The sequence below is a fragment of the Muscardinus avellanarius genome, assembly GCF_963383645.1.
Source record: "Muscardinus avellanarius genome assembly, chromosome: 6".
NCBI classification, from domain to species: Eukaryota; Metazoa; Chordata; class Mammalia; order Rodentia; family Gliridae; genus Muscardinus; species Muscardinus avellanarius.
The window spans coordinates 106930841-106957575 of record NC_137791.1 but is presented as its reverse complement, the minus strand read 5'-3'; the positions used below and the strand labels follow the sequence as shown (position 1 = coordinate 106957575).

The 26735-nt window shown below is 42.8% G+C and overlaps 1 protein-coding gene across 1 annotated transcript in view; it reads left to right on the top strand.

Moving 5' to 3' along the window:
- Positions 1–26321, top strand: part of FAM114A1 (family with sequence similarity 114 member A1) — a gene marked incomplete at both ends in the record, with an annotated part of 73155 nt that extends 46834 nt beyond the window's left edge. The window contains 7 exons of the mRNA XM_080697258.1: positions 1599–1722; positions 7238–7329; positions 10162–10323; positions 11921–12060; positions 13897–13969; positions 23609–23662; positions 26196–26321. Of these exons, the coding sequence (XP_080553384.1) occupies positions 1599–1722; positions 7238–7329; positions 10162–10323; positions 11921–12060; positions 13897–13969; positions 23609–23662; positions 26196–26321 (771 nt within the window). The remainder of the gene's footprint in view (positions 1–1598; positions 1723–7237; positions 7330–10161; positions 10324–11920; positions 12061–13896; positions 13970–23608; positions 23663–26195) is intronic.
- Positions 26322–26735: the final 414 nt, after the last annotated feature.

The following is a 26735-nucleotide window of genomic DNA, read 5'->3' as shown; positions in this document are numbered from 1 at the left end:
TGTGAGCACTGAAACAAGGACTCTGAGAAGGTCAGGGCTGGAAGGCCTGGCTGGGAGCCTCATGCAGGGCGCATTTGCTTCCACCTGCTGAATTCCTGCTAATGGGTTTTGTATTGATGACTTCCTGCCGAGCTGCTTCCCAGAGCCTCCGGCGGGTTGCATGGGCTGTAGTGATGTGCATTACCTGTTAGGATAATGGAGTCCTGGCATCCTGGATGCCCTAACTCTCTCTCTCATCCTGATGTGCTAATCTACTACCGTAATGAATATTAAACTGTACTTCTGAGAGGACCATAGTTCCTCTGCCGGCTCTTCCTCCAGAGCAAGAGTTTGGCCTTCAGAACAAAACGATAAGAACCTTACTGTTATATAGCCGTGCTTCACCTTTAACACGGTATTCCCTGTCCTTTGACCATTGTCGAGATTCACTTTAATCTTTGGAGGATGGCTGGCCATCTGTGCAAATAATTTTTGAGTCTGTGCAGAGGATAGTTTCAAAAAAAGAGGTTCTGAAGAAGGTGAGCAGGAGTGACATCAGTCCACGCGTCGCCTCCTCTGAGGGTCCTCTCCGTACGCCTCGCATCTCCCCAAGCAGGCGACAGCTCTCTTTCTGGAATTCCTGCCCATTTGCCCTGCCTCACATCTGTCCTGACCATTCTGCACTGACATGGGCCTCCCTCCTCTCAGTGTAAGATCTCAAGGAAAAAAATAGATCTTGTGTACTTTGGTGAACTCGATAAAAACTCACATTTAGTATTCACATGACTATATATGACACTTGTTTATTTACATATGTATATGTAATATATTGAACACCACTAAAAGTACTGTTTTTGTGTATGTGTGTGTGTGTGGGGGGGGTACTGGGCATTGAACCCAGTGGCATTCTGCCTCTGAACTATATCTCCAACCCTATTTTATTTTTTATTTTGAAACAGTCCCACTAAGTTGCAGAGGGCCTCACTAGTTTACTGAGACTGGCCTCAAACTTGTGATCCTCTTGTCTCAGCCTTCCAAATGCTAGGTTGACAGGTGTGTTACCATTCCTGCTTAAAGGTATTTTAAGTACATTACTTCATTTATCTCTCAAAACAGTCTCATAAGGTAAATGGACTCCTCATCAGCTTCACAGATAAGGAAGCTGAAGAATAGAAAGTTTAAATGAATTACCCAAGGTCTCATAGCCATAAATGAGGAGCTGATATTTGAGCCCAGCGTTGATGCCAATGTGTGTGTTTTGAACACCATTATAGAGGAGCTACCACCATCATTTATTTAGCACCTACTGTGTACACTTGTGCAATGCACTTTATATTGTTATCTCCTTCACCACACAAAGGATCTCAATGAAATGTGGATATGTTTTATGAATGAGAAAACTGAGGCCCAGGGCGTGTATGGAATGTCCCCAAAGTTGCAGTTAATAGGCAATAAAGCCAAGCTCAAGCCAGCATTACCTTCACACCACGAATCACCTGGATCTTGGGGACACTGGGAATAGCTGGGCACCGATGTTATTAAGAAGAAAAGAGATAGTTATACTGACTTCTTCCTTCCCTTTTCTCTTTCTTTCTTTCTCTCTCTCTCTTTCTTTTCAGGTTCAGTCATTTTTAGCCTCACTGGATGGAGAGAAGCTGGAACGCCTGAAAAATGACCTAATTTCCATTAAAGACATCTTTGCAGCCAAAGAATTAGAGAGTGAGGAGAATCAAGAAGAACAAGGTAAAGGGGGAAAAAAGTTAAATAACCAAACACCACTGGCATAATCCTCTTCTAATACAGAAACTAAAACACTAGCTGTCAAAAGTCATGCAGCTGCCGGGCATGGTGGCGCAGGCTTGTAATCCCAGCACTCGGGAGGCTGAAACTGGAGAATCACGGTCCGAGGGCAGCCTCAGCTACTTAGTGAGGCTCTTTGAAACTCAGTGAGACCCGGTTTCAAAATAAAGAATTAAAAACAGCGCAGAGCCGGGCGTGGTGGCGCACGCTTGTAATCCCCACGCTTGGGAGGCAGAGACAGGAGGATCGCGCAGGTTCGAAGCCAGCCGTGCGCGCTGGCTTAGGAGACCCTGTTTCCAAATAAAAATGTAAAAATAGGTCTGGGAGTGTAGCCCGGAGGTAGAAGGGCTTCCAGGAACCCCAGTACCACCAAATAAATAAATAAATAAATAAATAAAAATAAATAAATAAAAACAGCGCAGAGTCTGTAGCTCGGAGGTCAAATGCCCCTGGGTTCCATCCCCAGACCTTTAAAATAAAAATTCATGCAGCTTGCACTGTGGGCCCTAGACAAGCTAATAGCTGCCTCTTCCCCAGACTAACAGTCACCCAAACACTCGGACTAGTCCTCGTCAGTTTCCCATTACTGGAGGTAGAGCTTCTACTGGGATAGGTGTTCTATAAGGATAGAAAAAAAGGACCCCAAGTTTACCCGAACATCAGAGATCTTGCTGCCAATGTAAATGATAGCCATATTACATCCCTAGCTAGTGTCAGTTTGGGTTAGGAAACTTGATTTACATACTGCTAAATAGGACATTTTACTATAGGTGATGTATTCCCATTTTAGTGTAGAGCTTCAGTAAATATAAGATTTTTGATATCACACACACACATTGAAGTGCTGAACAGCATGCTTTAAGAAACGGTAGAGTTGTCTCTTCTTAAGTGAAAAAACCCTATTATCTCCTGTAATATAACCATTTTTCCCAGAGGGCATCTCCAGATTATCCAAACACTATTAATTTTAATTAACTTAATTTAATAAATAAATGTCATTCATACACTTAATGAAGCACTGGGAGAAAAGAATAGAGGCCTTGTCATTAAATCAGCCCAATCATGGCAAAGCGTGAGGACTCCAGAAAGACCGGAGGATTATCCATAAGTCACAGAGAGGAATTTTATGGGGAAGGGAGGTGAGGAGAAAATTCTGGGAGGAAGAAGAGCACTTCCATCAATTTTTTTTCTTGTTAAGCACTTAAATTCCTAGAAGCCTCTTAACAACTAAATAATTTATTTGGTAGTCTCAGAAAGTGTAACAAAGTATCATTTTGGATAAATTTAATATCAGGCTCCTGTATATTTGATAATGTTAACTAATGATTTGCATATTTATCTTTCCAACAGAGTGTAATTTTATCACTCTACCATTGGCCTCTAGTTTGGTTTACCATGGCTGTGAGATTTTTTATTTATTTATTTATTTTTGTGGGTCTGAGGATGGAACCCAGAGGCATTTGACCTCCAAGCTACATCCCCTGCCCTATTTTTTATTCTTTATTTTGAAACAGGATCTCACCAACTTGCAGAGAGCCTAAGTAGCTGAGGCTGTCCGCAAACTGTGATCCTCCGGTCTCAACCTCCCGAATGCTGGGATTACAAGCGTGCCCCGCCATGCCCGGCTTGGCTGTGAGATTTTAAAAGACCATTTTCTACTTTTATTGCCATGTGGAGTATTCTTGGTCATTTGTAGGGACTGAGAGTTGCAATAATTGAATCTTTGTTGCAGCACTTTTATCTAATTCTAGTTTCCCCTGTGATCATTTTTTTCTCTAATATATTTGCTTAAAGTTTTTGCTATACATTTTAGCTGACATGGTGGTGCACACCTGTAATCCCAGTACTGGGGATGTTGAGACAAGAGGATCAACAGGTTCCAGGCCAGGCACAGCAACTTAGTGAGACCCTGTTTCAAAATGAAAAATTTTAAAAGAGCTGGGGGTGTAGCTCAAAAGTAAAATGCCCTTGGGTATAATCCTTGGGTAATACACACACACACACACACACACACACACACACACACACGCACACACACACATTATCAGGGTGTATGTTTTATAGAATTAGTGCATATTTTATTTATTATTTATTTATTTATTTATTTATTTTTGTTGTACTGGAAGTAGGACCCAGGCTACACTCCCAGACCTATTTTATACTTTATTTGGAAACAGGGTCTCACTAAGTTGCTGAAAGCCTCACTCAGTAGCTGAGGCTGGCTTTGAACCTGTGAGATCCTCCTGTCTCAGCCTCCCAAGCATGGGAAGCTGGGATTATAAGAGCGCGCCACCATGCCCGGCTGAATTAGTGCATATTTAAAAGATGAAGTACCCAAAGTACTTGTGTAATAATTTAGTATTGATTCCTCCCAAATATGTTTAATCTCCCTATGTTTAATTTACATAAAAATTTCCATGAGTGTTGTAATGTTGGATCTGAAAGGAAGATGTGTGGGTTTTATCATCCACAATTTGCATAGGAGGAAATGGAAGGAGGAGGCCCTGCAACTGGCCCCAGGCTGCACGGCCAGTAAATAGGAAACTGGGGTGGAATCCAGGCTTTGCAAATCTCAGTCTAGGGTTCTGTCTGCCTTGCAGTGGTGATTCAAACAGATTGAGAAGGATGGTGCAGTTTGGGGGTGACACTGCCCGGGCCACCCCGGTGTGCCTGCCCCACCCCTCTTAATCTCTTACTTTGCCCACTGCAGGGATGACACCAAGATCTCTGCTTAGAAGAGTCTCTGCTCTCTCGTCTCTCTCTCTCTCTTCATCTGACCTCCTAGCTCTGCGCCTGTATGCCTATTCCCTCCTTCACGCAGGCTCCACTCAGCCATCAGCTCCTCCAGGAAGCCTTCTTCACGCCCCTGAGACCTGGGGAAGTCCTGCAAACCCCTCAGGCGGAGCACATCTCTCCTGGGGTTCAACTGTTTCCCTCCCTGTGGCTCCATCGCGGCAGACAGGCCCCTCTCTGGGCCCGGCGCACACATCTCCCTGTCCCTGCTGCGCCACGCTGGCCCCTCACTGCCCCTGGAGCTGCCAGGGGCATTCCCTCATGAACTGTGCACTCGCCCTCTCCTCTGGAGCATTACTCAGATGTCACCTCTCAGCTCCCATTCTTAGTCTTGAAGAGTTTGAGATTTGCCCACCTTCCCAAATAACGGAGAACACACAAGGGATGTAATTCCAAGCAGGAATTGCTGCAGCGTGTTCCTTTGCCAGCAAGGGGCCTTCCCGGATCGACGGCACTCACCCGTGGGGAGGGTGAGTCAGTCGTGGTCCAGCAGCCCCTAGCCTCTGGTTCCCTCTAACTTTATAGCCGGAGTAGGGGGTGGGCACACACACCAGAGCCCGCCAAAGAGAAGCCCGCGAAAGATACATCCAATCAATTAAACTGGTAAACAGGTACAACCACTAAGTTTAAAGCAATCACACATACATTTGAATTACAGCAAATGGTTTCACAGAGCTGCCTCCCCACGTCATTGCCCGCCAAGGGTCTCCTTTGTCTTCCCTATGGGGGGATGTGCGCCCATGCTTCAGGAGCCGCCCCTAGCTGGCAAATGTTTCCCGTCAGATAACTTTTATGGCTTCCAACATTCCTTCCGTATCACCCCTGTCTGAAACAAATGGCTATCTCCTCTGCTTGGACAAACGGCTATCTCTTGACACTTATCTCCGGTACCTCAGCCAGGGTCTTAAGCAGGTTATAACAGAAGTAAGAAGTTTGCCCATTTATTCAATTCATTGCTTATACAAACTGCTACCTTCTTATCCTAACCTTATATAATATTCCCTTAACTCTAATATTGGCAAGGGCTTCCTTAACTAAAACCTCAGGCTGGGGAAGACTTTTCTTCCTGCATTCCTACAGTCTGATGAGACTACTATAACAAAATGCCACAGGCTGTGCAGGCGTATAAACAACAGGAATCTGTTTCTCACTGTTCAGCAGGCTGGGAGATCCAAGATGGAAGTGCGGGTGGAACTGGTGTCTGGGGAGGGCCCAGTCCCTGGTTCCTAGACAGCGCCCTCTAGCATCTATGGGGGAGAGGCCAGCGCTCTCGCTGGGGTTTTACTAGGGCACTCAGCTCATTTGCGATGGGTGACCTGACCACCTCCTGAAGGCCGGGTGCCTCCCAGGGCCATCACCTTGGTGATTTGGCTTCAACAGCTGGATTTTGAGAGGACAGAGGCATTCAAACCTTAGCAGCCCCTATGTAAAATTCCTGAGCCCCAGCTACCCTCATTTCTGGCCCTCAGTTTATATACACTTTTTTTTTTTATAAAGCCTATCACTTGACATATATATTTTGCTTATCTGTTTTATTAACCAGTCTCCCTCAAGAGACTATATGAATTATAGGTAATAAAAAACTGACTTAAGTCAAATGTTTTCAACAAAGACCCACGAGCTACACTGGCCATCTTCATGAGCTGCCAACTGATAAACATTTTGTCTGTGAACTAAAAATAGTACATTTAGACAAGCATTCAGTACAGTACTTCTCACATGGCTTGGTTTTTCCTGAAGGCACTGCTCTGTCCATGGTGTAAGCCAGAGTGTTTTCTTCCCACTGGGTTCAGGGATCATGAAGTCAGGCCAGAGTAATAATGCTTTTACTCCCCAATCGATTCTTTGGCACGTACCAGAAACTTTAAAAGTGGCATTCCAGCCGGGCGTGGTGGCGCACGCTTGTAATCCCCGCGCTTGGGAGGCAGAGACAGGAGGATCGCGCAGGTTCGAAGCCAGCCACGCGCACTGGCTTAGGAGACCCTGTTTCCAAATAAAAATGTAAAAATAGGTCTGGGATTGTAGCCCAGACTTAGAAGGGCTTCCAGGAACCCCAGTACCACCAAAAAAAAAAAAAAAAAAAAAAAAAAAGTGGCATTCCCTAATAGGTACAAATGATAGAAATGAGATTGAAGCTTTTATTTTTTAATTTTTATTTATTTATTTTGCCATACTGGGGATGAATTCCAGGGGCATTCTACCTCTAAGCTACAGCCCCGGCCCTATTTTTTTTTTCCTTATTTTGAAAAAGGGTCTCACTGAGTTGCAGAGGACCTCACCAAGTAGCTGAGGCTGTCCGCAAACTGCGATCCTCATGTCTCAGCCTCCCAAATGTTGGAATTATAAGCATGCGCCAAGGCCAGTGATGGTTTACCTATCATTTGGTGGTATAGGTATTTGGCCACCTTAGCTATGAAGAAGACAAAGCCCCCCCCCCAGACTCTTGTTGCCCTCAGGCCAGCCTGGGGGTGACCCAGCCCTGGCCATCAGCAGCCTACCACCTCCCTGCGAGCTGCCAACGGGCGACATCATCTTTGAGGGCACCGCATGGAGCAATGGCCTCGCCAGTCTACCCGACGGCAGACTGGGAAGTCAGGGGAGCTTCCACGTTCTGGAGGATGAAAAATAAATCACACTTCTTACGTCTGTCATGTTCTGTTTCTAGGCTCAGAAGAAAAGGGGGAAGAATTTGCTAGCATGCTTACAGAGCTTCTCTTTGAATTACACGTCGCCGCCACGCCTGACAAACTCAATAAGGTCAGAACCGCCTGATGCTGAGTTTGGGGTTTAGAAAAGGGCGGGAGAGGAGGGGGTCTGGGTTGCAAAATTCCAGAGATGGACAAGCCCCGTATGGCACAGTGGGGAGAGGGGAGCTGGAGGTCAGTAATCAAGATCGGAGGAGGCAATGTAGTAAAGGCAGTGGTAGAGAACATTTGAGGCTGTCGGGAGACCTGCTTCTGAGTTGAAGTCTTGCTAGTAATTACCTCGTGACCTTGAATAAGTCATTTACCCTCTCTTGGTGAAATAGAGCATTCTACCAGAGCAGTGATTATCTTCTGGATAGAGGAGGGAAGAGGGGTACCAAATCATCAAGGGCCTTTTTAAGATACCCGCACCCCACCCCAGCCTTTGCTGAGCCTTGCTGGAGCTGGGCAGAGAGGCCGGCCAGGGAAACCCCAAGTCTCTTCCCCGTAGGATGCTGCTGCTGGTGCTGGGGCCCGGGCCAGACGCCTGAATCCAGGGTCCCAACTAACTGGATTCAGTTACTCGGTGGCATCAGGAATAAGGGAAAGACAGCATAAAAAAGGAAATATGAATTTAATTGCAGTCTGGCCCAAAGTGGGAAGACGTGAATCTGCCTTTCTCCACCCCATAGCAATGCTATTCATAGGAGGGTCAGAACAGTCATGGGGAGCAAAAGCCAGGAAATCTGCACAGGTAGATTCCTCAGGCTGCAGGCCCTGGAGCCCAGCTGAGAACCGCCGCAGTCCTGGTTCTCAGACTGAGCATCCTCAGCACCAGGGCTCTGGGGGGCAGTTTCATCAGGAGATGATTGCCCCTAAGAAGCTGGAATGGAGGAAATAGCCTGAAGAACAGATTAGCAGGACAGTGGTTGGAACTGAGGGGGGAAAAAAAAAAAAAACACCATTTGAGGCTTCTTTGAAAATTCCTTATTTTAAAAGAGCCTCGTTACACTGCTGCTTCGTGTCTAAGAACATTCCAGTTTTAACAGTCTGGGTTCCTCTAATAATATCGCAGTCTGTTTTGCAAGGTAGTACAAGATCTTGCCATGGGATTCCTTAAGAAGACACTGATCGTTAATTACCCAAAGCTACTGATATCTCATTCATATTCTCTCTCTCTCTCTCTCTCTCTCTCTCTCTCTCTCTCTCTCCTGTTCCTTCTTTTTTCTTAGCAGGCTCTTAACAAGGTGGGCTAGGAAAGGCAGGATGAGGCAGTGGGTGGTAGCGGCCAGGAGATGAGTAATGTCCCTACCTCCGATGGGGGTCACTGACGCTGGCAGGTCAGAGACTTGAACACAATAGGAAATTGCCTCATCCATCTCTGGGCAGCACCTGCCACTGCCGGGAGCGGGTGCGTGGTGGCCGCAAGGTTGCACTGGGTTATTTACACAGGCAGGGTCCCCCTTTATCCCTAAAAGGAGACACATCAAGGACCCCTGCCATGGGATTTCTCTCCCCAAATCTGCTTTCTGCTAATTTGCCATTCCACACTCTGACAGGTTAAACTTTGACATCTAAGCTTTAAGAGAAGAAGTCGTTTTAGCATCCACTGAGAAATAGCTTTTCCTTAAGCAAATAGCTTAAAGGATGGTGATAAAATCTAGGGTGAATCTGCCCTTTCTAAACTCAGGAAAGAACAGACATAAGAAATGGTTTCTGCATCTTCGGTGTAGCCATGATCTTTTTAGGGCCACGTATAGCTTAAAGCCACACTTGTGTGAAATTAAGCTCGTCGTAGAGAAGCAGCAGGTCTCTCCAGCGGTTCCTCTCTCGTCCCCTCGGAGGTGGGAAGACCTGCCATGCATCAGGAAGAGCAGAGCCATCTTTCATCTTCCCAGCATGATACATTATTAGGTTCATGAAACATTAAGAGCTTCGTGAAACATGTCAGATGTGGAAATTCACTTAGCCATGGCTCTGGCTAAATTTCTAACCTATGTAGGAAAAAGTACTGTTATCCTTTTAGTTGTTAATGAAAAGTGAAAAAATATACTATAGATTTGTCAAGGTGGCTGCAATTTTTATTCTTACCTGAATTTCATTTAAAATGCTAGGCAGATATAGTTAAAGTGCTTCATGTGCTTGCATGAAAACGTCACAAAGAAACACATTATTTTGTACAATTAATATGTGCTAATAATTATAGTTCTTTAAAAAAAAATCAGTCCCTTCCATTTTCTCTTCATACTATCTATTCTGTCCCCTTTTCCTATTTTATATTTTTACCAACTACAAGATTATCTTTTTTATATATGTACTCTTAGCCGGGCGTTGTGGCGCACGCTTGTAATCCCAGCATTCAGGAGGCTGAGATCTGGAGGATGGCGGTTTGCAGACAGCCTCAGCTACTTAGTGAGGCCCTCTGCAACTCAGTGAGACCCAGTTTCAAAATAAAGAATAAAAAGTAGGGCAGGGGGGTGTAGCTTGGAGGTCGAATGCCCCTGGGTTCCATCCCCAGACCCACAAAAAATGTGTGTGTGTGTGTGTGTGTGTGTGTGTGTGTGTGTGTGTGTATGTGTGTGTGTGTGTACTCACTGGGGTTTGGACCCAGGGACATTCTTTCTCCAAAGTACACCCCTAGCCCTTTAAAAAAATTTTTTTAATCTGAAACAGTCTCACTAAGTTGCTAAGACTGACCTCAATCCCGGGATCCTCCTGTCTCAGCCTCTCAAGAACTAAGATTGCAGGTGTACATAAACAAGTGATCTCCTAAGGAGGTTAAGGACTGGTGCCGTCACTTTTTAAACAGACCAAATCCCCCCCCCCCTGAGGTCTAGAGCAACGTGATTCGAATCATGTGTTGAAATGACCTGGTTTCTGTAATGTTTGGTGGGGACCATTGCAGGCCATGAAGAAAGCTCACGACTGGGTGGCCAGGGAGCAAACCATGGTGTCTGTGAACATGGCCCAAGCGCCAGAGGAGGAAATGAAGAAGGAAGAACAGCAAGACCACGCCAGAGACCCTCAAGAAGATGGACAGGAAGACAAGAAGACAAAGACCATTGAGGTGAATTTATTCTGGACTACCTACCAAAAGGACAGTGCTTGGTAGTGTTATATTCATTTTATTAGCATCCTAATCTGAAGTGAGGAAAGGTCATTGCTTTTGCGTTTATACCTTGTCTTATATTATAGAAATATAAATAGAACTGTAATAAACACTGAAATTTCTCTATGTCAAGACAATTTGCTGCTTAGCACAGATTTTGTCCTTTTTCTCCATAGCTTTACAGCTAAAGGGGAAAAGCACTTTAAGAACATAATTGATTCGATCTTTAAGAACATGATGTGTGTGTGTGTGTGTGTGTTTGTGTGTGTGTGTGTGTGTGTGTTGTACTGGGGATTGAACCCAGAGGCATTCTACCTCTGAGATACCCAGCTCTGTTTTGTTTTTATTGAAACAGGATCTCACTAGGTTGCTAAGAGTCTCACTACTTGCTCAGGCTGTTCTTGAACCTGTGACCCTCCTGTCTCAGCCTCCCAAGTACTGGGATTATAGGCATGCACCACCACGCCCAGCTAAATCTCCATCTTATGCACATTTGTTCCTCTGAAATATTTTTATGCTCCATAACTAAGGAGGAAACTGAAGCTTTTTTAAAAAAATATTTTCATTGCCCTAGCTTTTATTCTGTAGTTTAACAAATTTATGTGCGCATACTTATTCTGCATGGGTTCAAAAAAGGAGTTTGCAATAATTGTACCTTATGTTGAATTTTAATTTTAAAGAAAGTAACTTTTTACATTAGATCACTCTTGTTGGGCGTGGTGGTACATGCCTATAATCCCAGTACTTGGGAAGCTGAGAAAGGAGGATTGAAGGTTTGAGGACAGTCTCAGCAACATAGCAAGACCCTGTTTCAAAACAAAAAATAAAAAGAGGATATAGCTGAGAGGTAGATGCCCCTGGGTTCAATCCCTAGTATCGATCAATCAATTAATTAGATCACCCTAAGGAAAACTTTCCTCTGAGGTCTCTCTGTTCAGCCTCCATTCCACACGCCCCTCTAGCACCTGCCCGCTGGGTGTCCAGCATCGCAGGCTGCTGAGGACACAACTGTGAGCAGGTGGCCGCGTCCCTGGGACAGGCAGCACTTTCACTTCACGGCAGCATTCCATCAGAACAGTCTCAGGCATGTCGTTAATCTTTATGTAAACGTTTTCATCCTTTTAAATTATGAATTACATCATTTAGAATCAAGGCATGTGGCTCAGTTGTAGGGCACGTGCTTAGCATGCACAAGGCCCTGGGTTCAATTCCTAGCACCAAAAATAATATTTATCGCCATCGTATTTTAATGTTTCAGGGCTTTTAAAAAAGTATCTGGAGCCGGGCGTGGTGGCGCACGCTTGTAATCCCCGCGCTTGGGAGGCTGAGACAGGAGGATCGCGCGGGTTCGAAGGCAGCCTCAGCTACTTAGTGAGGCTCTCAGCAACTCAGTGAGACCCTGTTTCCAAATAAAATATAAAATAGGTCTGGGAGTATAGCCCGGAGGTAGAAAGCCTCTGGGTTCCACCCCCAGTACCACCAAAAAGTAAAAAATAAAAAATAAATAAAAAGTATCTGCCTGGTGAATAATTTGTTTGGTATTTATTCATTCCAGGAAGTCTATATGTTATCCATTGAAAGTCTGGCGGAAGTAACTGCGCGCTGCATCGAGCAGCTTCATAAAGTTGCAGAACTAATTCTTCATGGACAGGAAGAGGAGAAACCAGCTGAGGACCAAGCAAAAGTTCTGATAAAGTAAACGCTACTTTTATTCTTCTTTTTAAATTATATAACATATAACTGAAATATATTATATATTCTATATAATTGAAAAAATAAGCACGTATATATTTATTGTGTGTGTACATTCAAGCACACATGCACGCACGTGCACACACACCCTAGACAACTAAGAATTCAGATTTCATGTCAACTAACTTCATTGTTCCATGGTCAGCTGAAGGAACGACTCCTTTAAGAAATGCAATATGTTATCAAGAAGAACTAACTAGACAGTCTAGCAATTACTGATGAAGAGATTTAAGGGAAGACATGGCAAATCATTCAGAGATATGAAAGTATTTATTTTAATAGATCAAGATCTAAGTACAGACCTTTGAGGGTAATTATATTTTTAAATTTTTAACATACCACGTGAGTAGAGGAAGGATGCTCAAAGGCAACTTCTCAGCTAGCTTCACAAAATAGACACACCTCACCTTTCCCAGGGACTCAGACCAGCTCTGCGTGTTCTGCTCTCTGCTGCTGGTTGGCAAATGATGTAATTTATTTATTTATTTATTTATTTATTTATTTATTTATTTATTTTTGGTGGTACTGGGGATGGTGGAACCCTTCTACCTCTGGGCTACACTCCCAGACCTATTTTATATTTTATTTGGAAACAGGGTCTCTTAAGCCAGGCTTCAAACCTGCGCGATCCTCCTGTCTCCGCCTCCCAAGCGTGCACCCGCCCCCAGCTCTTTATATTTTTAATATGTTTTTTACTAGATGTCTCAAAATAAAGATCCTATAGAATATGTCTTAAAATATGTCTTTTAAGTTAGGTCAAAATTCTGAGTTTATTTTGGCCATCACAGTTTTAGGATTTTATTTCAAGAAAATAAAGCATGATAGATACAAGTAGTTAACCAAAACAATGTTTATTCTAACATTGTAGATGACAACAAAAACTGAAAACAACCTAATTACTTAACAACATCAGTTCTTTTTTTATTATCTTTTAACAATTGGTTATATGACTTTTTATTTTGAGGTACTGGGGATGGATCCCAGGGGCATTCTACATCCGAGCAACACCCCTGGCCCTATTTTTTATTTTTTATTTTGCAACAGGGTCTCACTGAGTTGCAAATGGCCTCACTAAGTAGCTGAGGCTGGCTGCGAACCGCGATCCTCCTGTCTCAGCCTCCCGAATGCTGGGATTACATGCGTGCGCCACCACATCTTGCTTGGTTATACGACTTTCATATCTCTGAATGATTTGCCATTTCTTCCCCTACATCTCTTCATCAATAATTCCTGGTCTGTCTAGTTTGTTCTTCTTGATAACATAATGCATTTCTTAATAAATATATATAAAGAGACAGCTAAGGTTGAGTCTTCACCTCTACTCTACTGCTCTGGGGCAGGTCACTTAGCCTTCATACCTGTCAGTGTCCCCATCTGTACAAGATAGGATGATCATTTAACCTATAAGGTCAGTGTGAGGATTAAAAATGACTAGGACTACAAGTACTCCACATAGGACCTCAGTTACCTCCCTAAAGGTGTGCAGCTCAAGCTTGACATTTTCCTGCACATGGTTTTGATTCTAAAAAGAGGTCCCACAAATTCGATGATTATTCTTTAATTAAGCAGGCAGCAAAAACCAGAATTTGATTTGACTGTGACTGAAACTTAGAAGACCACTGAGAAAGACTCCGCTGCCCATCTCTGCTCCGGCGTAGGTCCAGCCGTGTGCTGTCCTCTCGGGCGTACTGCTGCATTGACGTCGATCATTGGCATAAGAGTTACGTTATTTTACTTTATCGCAAAATCCCCAAACTTCTTTTTTTTTTCTTCTTTCAGATTAACTACTGCAATGTGCAATGAAATGGCTTCCTTATCGAAGAAGTTTACAAATTCTTTAACCACTGTTGGGGTAAGATTATAATATAATTAAAATAACTGTAGAAAATGGCAAGACCCTTTTAAAAAAAAGAAGTGTGTTTGTGAGGGGCTGTGAGAAAGAGTCAGGGAAGCAGCACCTTTGTGGATGCTCCATAGAAAGCTGGGCTGTTGCCAGGCGTGGTGGTGCACGCTTGCAGGAGGATCGTACAGGTTCGAAGCCAGCCTCAGCTACTTAGTGAGGCTCTCAGAAACTTAATGAGACCTTGTTTCCAAATAAATTATAAAATAGATCTGGGAGTATAGCCCGGAGGTAGAAGAGACCCTGGGTTCCAATGCTCGTCTTCCTCAATGCTTGTCTATGTCTAGTACCACAAAAAGAAAAAGAAAGAAAGAAAGAAAGAAAGAAAGAAAGAAAGAAAGGAGGAAAGAAGGAAGGAAGGAAGAAGGGAGAGAGAATAAAAGAAAAGAAAGGAAGGAAGGAAGGAAAAAAAGCTGGGCCGTGCTGTGTGCTAAATCAGGCCAAGAGCACCTTCTCTATCCACAGGCAACGTAGGGCTCTCCTGTGACTGGGTTTCAGCCCCAAGTCCGCTCTCTCAGACATCCCAGATGTTGCGTAAATTTTAAAACCACTGTAGACCCCCTTTTCTTTGTTTATTAAAGCAATAAGTAGTGTCTGGGCTGAGGGGTTTATCTCAGTAATAGGGTGTTTGCCGAGCATATGTGAGGCCCTGGGACTGAGCCCCAGTCCTGTAGAATAAACAAACAAACAAACAAATAAATAAATAAATAAATAGTGTGTAATGAAGGTTCCTTCTGTTATTTAACATCTATAGTACATATAGTTCAAGAACATCTATTAACATAGTTTTGAGTATTCTCATTCAATGTCCCTTCAGTTTATTTTATGAGCTACATAAGAAATTTCTTTGCTCTATTTTGTCACACTTCAATTTTTTTTCCCCCGGGTCTGAGGATGGAACCCAGGGGCATCTGACCTCCAAGGTATACCCCTGCCCTATTTTTTTTTTATTCTTTTTAATTTGAAACAGGGTCTCACTAATTTTTGGAGGGCCTCACCTAAGTAGCTGAGGCTATCTGTGAACCACCATCCTCCGGTCTCAGCCTCCCAAATGCTGGGATTACAAGCGTGCACCACCAGGCCCAGCTACACTTCAATTTTAAGTAAAAGAAAAAGAAAAAGAAATGTTACCAAGTGGCATAAAAGCTGGGTTCAATTTCTATCTTAGTTATGGGGTTTTTTTGTTTGATATTTTGTTTTTTTTGGCTGCGAGTGTATTAGTTTTCTAAAATTCCTGTAACAAAGTGCCCCAAGCTGGACAGCATGAACATCTGAAAGGGACTCTCCCCGGTCCGGAGGCTGGAAGTCTGAGGTTGGGGAAGCCTGCAGGCTTCTTCCTTGCTTCTTCCGGTTTATGGTAGTCCGAGGCATTCCTGGAATGGAGCTACAAAACTCCGAAGCCAGCCGCGCTGGCTTAGGATACCCTGTTTATAAATTTTAAAAAGTATAAAAAAATGAGTCTGGGAGTATAGCCCGGAGGCAAAAGGGTTTCCAGGAACCCCAGTACCACCAAAAAAAAAAAAAACCTCCGTCTCTCTATCTTCACGCCACTGTTCTCTCCCTGTACGTCTTCACATTGTCAGCCTCCATGCTTGTCTATGTCCAGATTTTCCTCTTTTCATAAGAACACCATTCACAATGGTGATCAATATGACTCCACCTTGACTTACTGCATCTGCCACAGCCCTATCTCCAAAGAACTTCAGTTAGTCTGAGGTACCATGGGGGGGAGATTAACATTTCAATATAACATTTTTGGGGAGGGTACAATTTAACCCATAACAAAAACCAAATTCTAAATGGCTTAGATAAAAAGGGGCTTGATAAAAGGCAGTAGAGGGCTGTGCGTAGCTGTGGGGACTCAGCCCTAGAGCTCATACCCTCTCTCTAAAGTGTTGCGATGAATGTGACTCATTAACAGCAATTCCCATCCCCTGGGGCTCTGCCTTCTGACTCCTGTTTCTCGGGTGAGAAAGCTTACAGAGCTGATCAGCTTAGGTCAGATACTGACTTTGGTACCACTGCAGTGACTGGGGACAGGCTCGTATCATATGGTCCTACCTAGCTGTTGGGGTGCACTCCTCTGGCCAAGGGCAGGACTCAAAAGAAGCAGGAAATAAGGAAATAGTTATGGATCCAGCTGTCAACACAGAAGATGTCTATTCCCCACACTTCTGTAAGTGACTTGGTTATTACTAAGGGGTAAGCTACACACTGCCTCCTCATTCTGCTATTAAGGGACCTGGCTTGCTCCTCTTCTTTTGGAAAACAGCAGCATTTATATTTGTGTAATTTTAGACCTTTAGCAGTAGAGCTTCACTGTATGCAAGCAGGATGATGGGATGATGGACACTCATTGATTTGATAGGCTGGATAAAATGCATCAATACACAGTGTTGACTGAGCCACCTGATGCCCATGGACTGGGGTGGAAATGCTAGGTTTACAGAGAGGTGTGAGGGCTTCGTCAGGATGTGATGGCCTTTGCAATTTAGATTCCCACAGCACTACTGCTCCTTCTTCTCAGTCTCTCTACAGTTCACTAGGTGAGGAAACTGAGGCCCAGAGGAGTGAACTGATTCACTCAGGCTTCTGTTGATCTGTCAGCTGCCAGTTGGATGCATCAGACAGTCAGCTCTTTCTTCTGTAGTTGTCTAGTGATAAGGATGTGAGTGTGTGTTATATTTTATGATTTGTTTAAACACTAATTGATCTACCTTAGTGGGTAATATTCATGGTATTGTTTTTCCTTCCTTTTAACATATTGTGTTCTAACACAGTATTTTGCAAACCTTAATGTACACATGATCACCTGGAGGTCTAGTTAAAGTGCAGGTTCTAATTCTGTGCACCTGGGATGAGCACGGAGCTGCTGCGTTGCCGTTAAGCTCTCAGGTGATCAGAATGTCCCTGAGCCAGTCCGCATTTGATGTAGCAAGGCTCTAGTGGATGGATGTGTTCTTGAACTTTATATACATGTGCATATATACACATGTGTACAAATGTGCATGCACAAAACCAGGAACATACACGTTATCATTTAGAGAAAGAAAAAGCTGAGTCTAAAATAGAGTTTACTGCCCGGAGATTATGGACCTGGCTGAGGCGGTGCTGTGGGAGAAAGCACAAGAAAGTTTATGAATTCTTCAAAGAGAGAAGACTGTAATAATGGCGAATCCCCTAGGAACATAATACCAGAGAAGAATTCACTTAGACAGACCTACAACGACTGTGCCAGGCTCTGCTTAAACCAAAAAACAGTATGTCTAGCAAGCACTTCTGTGAAGACTAAAAATTGTGTGGCCAAAATGAAACTCGCCAATGGCCCTTCCAGCATGATTGTGCCCAAGCAACGGAAACTCTTGGCAAGCTGTGAAAAAGAAAAGGAACTGTGTGTCAATATTTTGAGCAGTGGTCAGAGTCTGATCAAGTGGAATTTGTGGAACATCTTTATTTGCCAAATGTGTCATTACCAACATGGCACATAAACTCATTTCTTAAACCTATGTTGCAAAGAGATTTTATAACTGCTCTGCCAACTTGAGGGTTGGACCATATTGCTGAGAACACTCTGTCATACTTGGATGCTAAATCGCTGTGTGCTGCTGAGCTCGTACGCAAAGAACCGTACCAAGTCACCTCAGATGTCATGTTGTGGAAGAAGCTCATCCAGAGAATGGTCAGGACAGATTCTCTGCGGAGAGAAAAGGGTGGTGAGCCTTTTAACTTCCTTCTTACTGCAGAGCTTCTGGGCCTGATCACTCAGAATCACTAGAAGATTGCTGGGAACCAGTGAGGCCACTTGTCACCATCTAATATAGGATTTTGCTGTTTTTTTTTTTTTTAACTAAAAATGTAAAAGAGATGTACTCAGCAGTTTTTCTTCTGACAAGTCACTCATAAAATGAAATCACACTGTGTTAATATTGCTTTGCAAAAAACAATGGAAAACTGACCACCTCTTTTTAAAAATATTCTGCTCTCTGTGCAGGAATTGGTATTCTGAGCTGGGTGAGGTGGTGCATGCTTGTAATCCCAGTACTTGGGAGACTGAGACAGGAGGATTGCAGGCTCACAGCTAGCCTCACTTACTTAGTAAGATCCTGTTTCAAAATAATAAAGGATTACAAATAAGGCTGGGAGTGTAGCTTGAAGGTAGAATTTTCCTGGGTTCAATCTCCAGGTCCACAGAGAGAGAGAGAGAGAGAGAGAGAGAGAGAGAGAGAGAGAGAGAGAGAGAGAGAGAAAGAAATGAACAAATTGATATTCTGTGCAGGGTTGATGGGTAATTTATAAGACAAGTAGATGAGTTTGAATCACATAGAAACAGCAGGTCCATCTTTCCCCTAAGTAACATAGGGTGTTCTTCTCCAGAAGATTTCTTGCCTTTAGTCGATGTCTCTGTGTTTTATCACCTTTGTAATAAAAATCATTTTTATGCCCAACTAAAATAAGAATTCTAGGTATCAGAGGAAAAATAAAATTTACTCTGAAGCATTATTTCTTCTTAAAATTGTCTTGCTTGGTTCTGAATTTTCTAAAGGCATTTTGTAGTTAGTAACCTGAAAGACTTCATCAGTTTAGTTGTTGTTCTCTTATTCTGGAATATGTGTTTATAGAATTTTCTTTCAGAATATGTCTCTAGATATGTCCATAAGAAGTCAGGTAGACATTAAGTATTTTAGTTGAAAGAAAAACTGATCATATGCATATATGTGCTGAATAACATCATTACAAACTAATTTTCTCAACTGTTTATCTTGGATCATAAATACAAAGTAGTTAAGAATGGAGAGTACTTTTTTGGCGCTGGGCACTGAACCTGGGGGCATTCTACTTCTAAGTTGCACCCCCAGCACCATTTTATTTTGTTTTGAAACAAAGTCTTGCTAGTTTGATGAGAGTCTCACTACTTAAAATGAAGCTGTCCTTGAACCTTCAATCCTCCCATCTCAGCCTCCCAAATACTGGGATTTCAAGCATGTGCCACCACACCCTGCTGAGAATACTTTTAAAAGATAAATATTTGTAGGAATCAGCATTCCTAAGACAAAAATGCCCCTTTCATAAAATATACTTACCTCCCTTTCTATTTATGTGTCTTTGAAATTTATTTACATGTAATAAATATAAGTACTTCTAAATATTACACCAAATGCTTCAGAGATTTCTATCATTCTGGCAATTGGGAAGAATTTTTCTCTCAAATTCAATTAAAAGAACCAAATAATGGCAATTCTTTGACCCTACATAAATTGTGTAAATAGGAGAATATTATTTCTTCTCCCCAAATATATTTTTCTTATTCTCCCTTACTTCATTATGTAGAGTTACAATAACTTTGTAACTGAATTAAGTAAGCTGCCTTAATTCTTCAGAAATAAATTCTTAAAGCTAAGATGTAAGTAGTTGTATGATATCCAGAGGCCATCATTTTGCTAAGAATGCCAGGATCAGCTTTAGAAATAGAGCAGACAGTTGCTTACATGGGAAAATCTTAGGGCAGCTGGGAAGAGTTCTCTGTCCCTCAGGAAAAGGAAAGGGAATTCTCCTCCAAGTAACTCCTGACCTGAAATTCAGCTGGAGAGATTTGTTCCCTTAGGACAAAAGGTTTGGTTCCCTATTAAAATATATTTTGTTCCATTTGGACTATAAATGATAGTAAACCTGATTAGCAATTGGAAGGCCACTAAATCCTTTTTAGGAAGGAAGGGAAAACAGAAAAGAAGTTAACAGGCCGGGCGTGGTGGCGCACGCTTGTAATCCCCGCGCTTGGGAGGCGGAGACAGGAGGATCGCGCAGGTTCGAAGCCAGCCGCGCTGGCGTAAGAGACCCTGTTTCAAAAATATAAAATAGGTCTGGGAGTATAGCCCGGAGGAAGAAGGACTTCCAGGAACCCCAGTACCACCAAAAAAAAAAAAGAAAAGAAGTTAACAGTTTTTGATAGATGTGTGTAAAAATGCCAAAGGCAAAAGTAAGACCTTTTATGCTTGTTTGTTTGTTTTAAAACTGACAAAACTATTCTTGAAAAGAGGATTCTCCCCTCACCCCTTTTTGGTGGTGGTGATACTGGGCATTGAACCCAGGGCATTCTGCTTCAGAGCTATACCCCCAGCCCTGTTTTTTTTTGTTTTTGTTGTTGTTGTTTTGAAACATAATCTTGCTGGGTTGTTGAGGCTGTTTTCGAACCTGTGGTCCTCCTGTCTCAGCCTCCTAAGTACTCGGATTGTAGTAGTGTACCACACAGTCAGCTATTTTTTTGGTCTTTTAAAAGATTATATAAAGCCAGGCATGGTGGCCCATACCTGTAATCCAAGCTGTTCAGGAATCGGACACAGGATGATCACAAGTTTGAGATTAGCCTTGGAAACTTAGTGTAACCCTGTCTCAAAATGAAAAATATTAAAAGGGGCACAGTTTCACACACCTGTAATCCCAGTACATGGGAGGCTGAGAGAGGAGGATCACAGGTTCGAAGACAGCCTCAGCAACTTGGGGAGGCCCTGTTTCAAAATAAAAAGGGTCAGTGGTATAGCTGGAGATAGAATGCCTTTGGATTAGATCCCCAGTATTTAAAAAAATTAAAAATAAAATAAATAAAAATATTAGAAAAGGCTGGTATGTCACTCAGTAGTAGAGCATTTGCCCAGTATGTGCAAGGCCCCAGGTTCAGTCACCAGAACCACAATAAATTAACTCAATAAAAGGGTACATACAGATATAGCTGAAAACTAATCCCAGATGCAGTAATAATTACCACTCTTTTTTTCCTGTCTATTTAACCAAAGAAACCAAAAATATTCTTTAGATTATCCTTCAGTGAACCGGGTGTGGTGGTGCATGCCTGTAACCCCAGTACTTAGGAAGCTGAGAGAGGACGATCGCAGGTTTAAAGCCAGCCCCTGCTACTTAGCAAGACTCTGTTTCAAAATAAAAAATAAAATAGGTGTGGGGGTAAAATGTCCCTGGGTTCAATCTCTAGCACTACCACAAAACAAAAAGCAGAAGAAAAAAAGAGCCTGTCACAGTTCTGACCAAAATTTGTGGTCTTTGGCTACATTTATACCCTTAACCTGATACAGACTTATGCCATTTCAAACACTTGTCCTCCCCACGTGGGCCTCCTACAGATCTCCTTGTGTTGGCTGTTTTCCCTTTTAGAAAAAAATATTATGATCAGTTTCTCAGTTTTTTATTTATTTATCTTACCAAGCCTACTATGTCAATGAAGTCTTTTTGTGTTATACCTTTCCCCATATGCTGTCTTTGAAAGTGTCTCCCATTTCTTCCAACCAAAAATCAACAAGTAAATACAGTTTTCCAATAAAGCTTTGAGTCTCTAAGATTTTAAAAAATAAAATAAAATAGAGTTTACTGAAATGGCATCTCACCACAGCAGTGGCCCTGATCGTGTATTATGATGGATCATTTGCATCAGGTCACTGTTTCTGTTCTCTGAACCAGCCATTGTTCATAACTTGAAGCTAATGAGTGTATATTGCTCTCTGGGCTCGATTTAAATTGCTTGCACATCTCATTGATTCCGAAAACCAATGTCATTTTATTGCTCTCATTTTGATTATATTTTAGAGGTTTATTGATAATCAGATAAACATGAAAGCAAATACCACAATGGATTTTCTGGTTACTTACTAAAACAACTGGGTTTTTAAAGAGGTTTTTTTCCCCCAAGACACTATTATGGTTTCCTATGTAAGACATCACTCTGCCTTCAGTTACAGCAATGAAAGTAAGCTTCTCTGGCAAGGTGTATTTAATCTCTATGCTTTCGTTTGCCATTAACTCTTCCACATACAGTGAAGGAAGCCAGCTCTTTAGATTACACTCTCTCTCTCCAGTCCCTTTAATGATTTATTGTCTAAGAGTGGGTTGAATATTTTAGATAGAGAAGACAATTTGATTTGATAGACCAATAGCATAAATAAGGATAGTGATACTTCTAGCTCTCATGTTTTGAACACCAACTGTATAGTAGGTTTCCTACTCTGTACTTTAGGGAGAAAAGTGTTTTTCAAACTTGAATCTGAAGACTTATTTGAAAGTTATACTTAAGGATGCTTTAACTTTGCTTCTATTCTGAAAGATGCTTTATAACAGGTACTCATGTTCATATTCAAAAGAAGAAGGAGATCCAGGTACAGTGGACACACCTGTAATCCCAGTACTTGAAAGGCTGAGACAGCAGAATCACAGGTTCAAGGCTAGCCTCAGCAACTTAGCGAGACCCTGTTTCAAATTAAATATTAAAAATAAGGCTGGGGTTGTCATTGGGTGTTAGAACACCCGTGGCTACAATTTCCTGGTACCACAAAAAAGTAAAAAGAAGATGATGATGATAGTGGTGGTGGTGGTGGTGATTAGAACAGTGCTGGACTAGAGTAGGGAAATAGAGGACCTAACTGGCTTGTAAATTTTGAGGGGGGGAAAATTGAAAAAAAAAAAACCACAGTAAAATTAATAGAGATTTTTATTTGTATGTGTGGTGTGTGTCTGTGTGTGGGCACACATATACTGGGGATTAAACCCAGAGGAATTCTACCTCCAAGCTCCTACACCCCCAGATTTTTTTTTGTTTTTAAACAGGATCTCACTAGGTTGTTGAGAGTCTTGCTAAGCTGCTGAAACTGTCCTTGAACCTGCAATGCTACTGTCTCAGCCCCCTAAGTACTGGGATTACAGGCATGTCACACTGTGCCCTGCTTAAGTAGATATCTTAATATGGTGTGTGTGGGGCGGGCACTGGGGATTGAACCCAGGGCCATTCTACCTCTGGACTATACCTCCTTTGGCCCAATTTTATATTTTATTTGGAAACAGGGCCTCACTAAGTTGTTGAGGCTGATTTTTTTTTTTTTTTTTTTTTTGGTGGTACTGGGGTTCCTGGAAGCCCTTCTACATCCGGGCTACACTCCCAGACCTATTTTATATTTTTATTTGGAAACAGGGTCTCTTAAGCCAGTGCGGCTGGCTTCGAACCTGCGCGATCCTCCTGTCTCCGCCTCCCAAGCGCGGGGATTACAAGCGTGCGCCACCACGCCCGGCCGCTGAGGCTGATCTTGAACTTGCAACCCTCCTGTCTCATCCTCTCAAGTACTAGAATTACAAGCATGCATCACCACATCACACTTAATTTTTAAAAATAAAAATACAAAAAAACATGATGAACAAATTATCAAAATTTTAAGTAAAGGCAAGATCCCAGCTCGGCCACCTCTTACACTCTGGGTCTGTTCCCAGGCCCTCAACAAACTTTAAATTGTTAAAAATGTTTGAGTTTACATTTCTAGCTGTATGACTGTACACAACTTTCTCAGCCTTCCTCAACCATATTTTTTTCATGTTGAAGTTTGTATTATCAGGGTATCTACCTACCTACCTCTGGGGAGTTCTGTTGAAATTGAGATTTTGCAGGAGAAGCTCCAAATAGGAAACCTGGTCTATAACAAATAATCCACTTCCTGTCCTCTCTCGGAGATCCAGCAACAATGCCAGTATCTTATTTTGTGTGTGTGTGGCAAGCATTAAACTATGAGCCCCTAATATGTCAATTTAATGCTTTTGATTCCACAGAGCAAGAAGAAGGCTGAGGAGCTTAACCCCATGATCAGTAGCGTATTGTTAGAGGTAAGTCGCACCCAGAGAGAAAGTACTTCTGAATCAAAGCAAATGTTATATATATATATATTTTTTTCTTTTTTCGTCTTTCTCCTAGGCAGCAAGTGTTATTGCAATTCTAAATCTTATCATCAAAAATCCTTTTTTGAGTTCATTTATGTAGCTCAACCAGCTGTAACCCCTCTGGTGGAACAACAATACCTAATTTTCAAGAATTCCTGATTGTCGAAAGAAACGCTAAGCTTGCACGTTATTTCTGTCACCATTTCTTCTGGCCAAGGCAGAGTTTTGCTGCCAAGTTTGATGCTAAATTTAATCGCATGGTTATTGGCTGCAATGAGGGACCATTGTGCAGTGGTAACTTTGATAAAGATGGGCACTTCCCTCCGTTCACAATAACCTTTGGTTTAGCTGGGTCTAAGTTCCAGGCTGGCAAAAGAAAAAAAATGAGTAATAGAATGTTTCCCCTCTGCCCATTCAGTGACAAGGCGGCTATTTTAGTCAGCTTTTCATCACTACAACCAAAATACCTGATAAGAAAATTTAGAGGAAAGAGGAAAGGCTTATTTGGGCTTATTTGGGCTTAGGGGTTCGGTCCAGGGTCAGCCAGCTCCAAGGCAGAAACCTGGTGGCAGCAGAGAGTGGTGGAGGAAAGGCTGCTTGACTCATGGAGGCCAGAAAGGGAGTGCAAAAGAGACAGGAAGTGACCAGGGACAGATACAGTCCTTAAGGCCACCCCCAGTGACCCAGCTCCTCCAGCCATACCCTCTACCTCTGCACTTGCTGCAGTGCCAACACAGGAGCTTTGCTGGGGGCCATGCCATCTCCAGACCCTAGCAGCCACCGTCCACTGTGACCATTCACTCCATGGCCCTCGGGCTCACCAGGACTTCATAGCACCAGCTGCACCCATATGAAGCTGCCCCAGCGCTGCGGTGACTCTGCCAAAGACAGTGATGTAGGGGAGAAGAAAAGAGGCCCAGGAAGATTTCTTGTTCTTCGAGCATGTGCAATGTGTTCTACCTGTGGACGGTGGAGGAAAGCCTGCCATTAGGGACCAGACCATAGGAAACTGCACATCTCTGGCCCCAGGGTCCCTCCCAAAGCCACAAGATGTTCCCCAGCTGAGGCTAAACATGGGTAACGCATGTTTAATAGTTGTTTTTTTGTTTTTTTTTCTTTTTGCTCCTGGGTTTTTTCTTTCTGAAGTAGGTTGCAATGACAAAACTTAGAAATTAGCAAATTTCAAGAGGTCTACCTAGTATTTATAGCAATATTTTAGGAAATCATACCATTTTTTTTTTTTTTTGCCATGCTGAGAATTGGACCCAGGGGTGTTCTACAGCTGAGCTCCCTACCCCCAGCCCCATTTTATTTTTTATTTGGAAGCAGGGTCTCACTAAGCTGTTGAGGCTGACTTTGAACCTGCAATCATCCTGTCTCAGCCTCCCAAGTAGCAGGATTACAGGTGTGTATCACCACGCCTGGCTGTACCTGACTCTGAAGGAAAACTGCCAGTGTACAAAAATAACAAAGTGGGGGTACTACGTGCTGTTGTTTAGGAGAGAGCCACACTGGGGTCAAGTTTATCCAGAAGAGACAAGAGCTGTAGGGCCAGGTCCAGAGGGACAGGCCCAGATAAAAAGCCTCGGCGATCACAGGCAGAATACAGAACAAGAAAATCCCCATGCTGGCCACCCAGAAAACAGGAGGTTGATTTACCACGTCATTTGTCACAAATACAAGGTCAAGTGTTTATTCATTCCCCCAGCGGATGTTTTCATATGTCTTAGTTACCCTAAGACATATCAGTCACTTCTTTACTTATGCATTTATTTTGTGGTGCTGTTTTTTCAATCACTTCTTTATTTATGTATTTATTTTGTGATATGGGGGTCAAATCCAGGGCCTCATGCATGCAAGACAAGGACTCTAGCTCTGAGCTGTACCCCAGCCCCATCCTGCACTTTAAATGGCCTCTCTGTTTAATACTGTTTAGGAGCATATGAGGAGCAGGAATAGAATGAAGAGTAGCGTAGAAAACCAAACCAAACAGAAGGTACCAACATGTGTGAGCCAATGACAGTGTCAGTGGGTTTGCCATGCATAATTCTATACTAATATCTCCAGTTAGCATTATGTAGACCAACCATTCAGTTTACTCAGCTATAGATTAGAACATGACCTCGTTCACACTGTGCTTTCACGAGATTTCAGGGCAATGGGGTTGACCTGGGAAAGGGATAGGCGAGGCTTACCGGGTCATGGATATCCGCGCACTGATTTGCCCTGAAAGCCCACAGAGGCGATTTGCCTCATGGTGAGTGAATTCTTCTGTTGATGTAGATGATTAAGAGCTGAACAAACTCCATCCTGAAGAATGTACGTACATGTGCTGTGAGCACCAACATTATGAGAATTTCATAATGTTCCAATTTGATAATGTTTCTTCTTCTCAAATGAAAAGGAGCATTAATGAATTGAGAGAAGTATCAAGATTGAACTAAAAAAAAATAACCCTGAGCTGTTCTTCTCCCCATAGGGCTGCAACAGCACGGCCTACGTGCAGGATGCCTTCCAGCTGCTGCTGCCTGTGCTCCAGGTCTCACATATCCAGACCAGTTTTCTGAAAGCGCAGCCGGAGCCCTGCCAGACTCCATCTAGTTAAAGGAATCAGCAGGTCACGTTGCTTCCACATACACCATTGAAGGGGAGACTGCAACGCGGCTTGTCATGGCACCCATCTGAGGACACTACAAGCAATTTTGCACAGACAGTACTGACAATACAAGCTTAGAAAGAGTTGCCGTATATGACCAATGTATATGGTCATTCTTGCAAATAATTGTTTTCTCAGTGTTAATTTAAACTTACATGGCTTGGATCAAAATTTCCCTTAATGAAGTTTGTTCACAAATACTCTCATCCATTTCCCTGTTCAAACATGCTATCTTTAGATCTTTAGAAATTCAGACTGCGCATAGTGTTTTGGTTTTGGTTTTGTTTTTTTGTTTTTGTTTTTGTTTTTGTTTTTGATGGTACTGGGGGTGGAACCCAGAGGCTTCTTACCCTTGGGCTATAC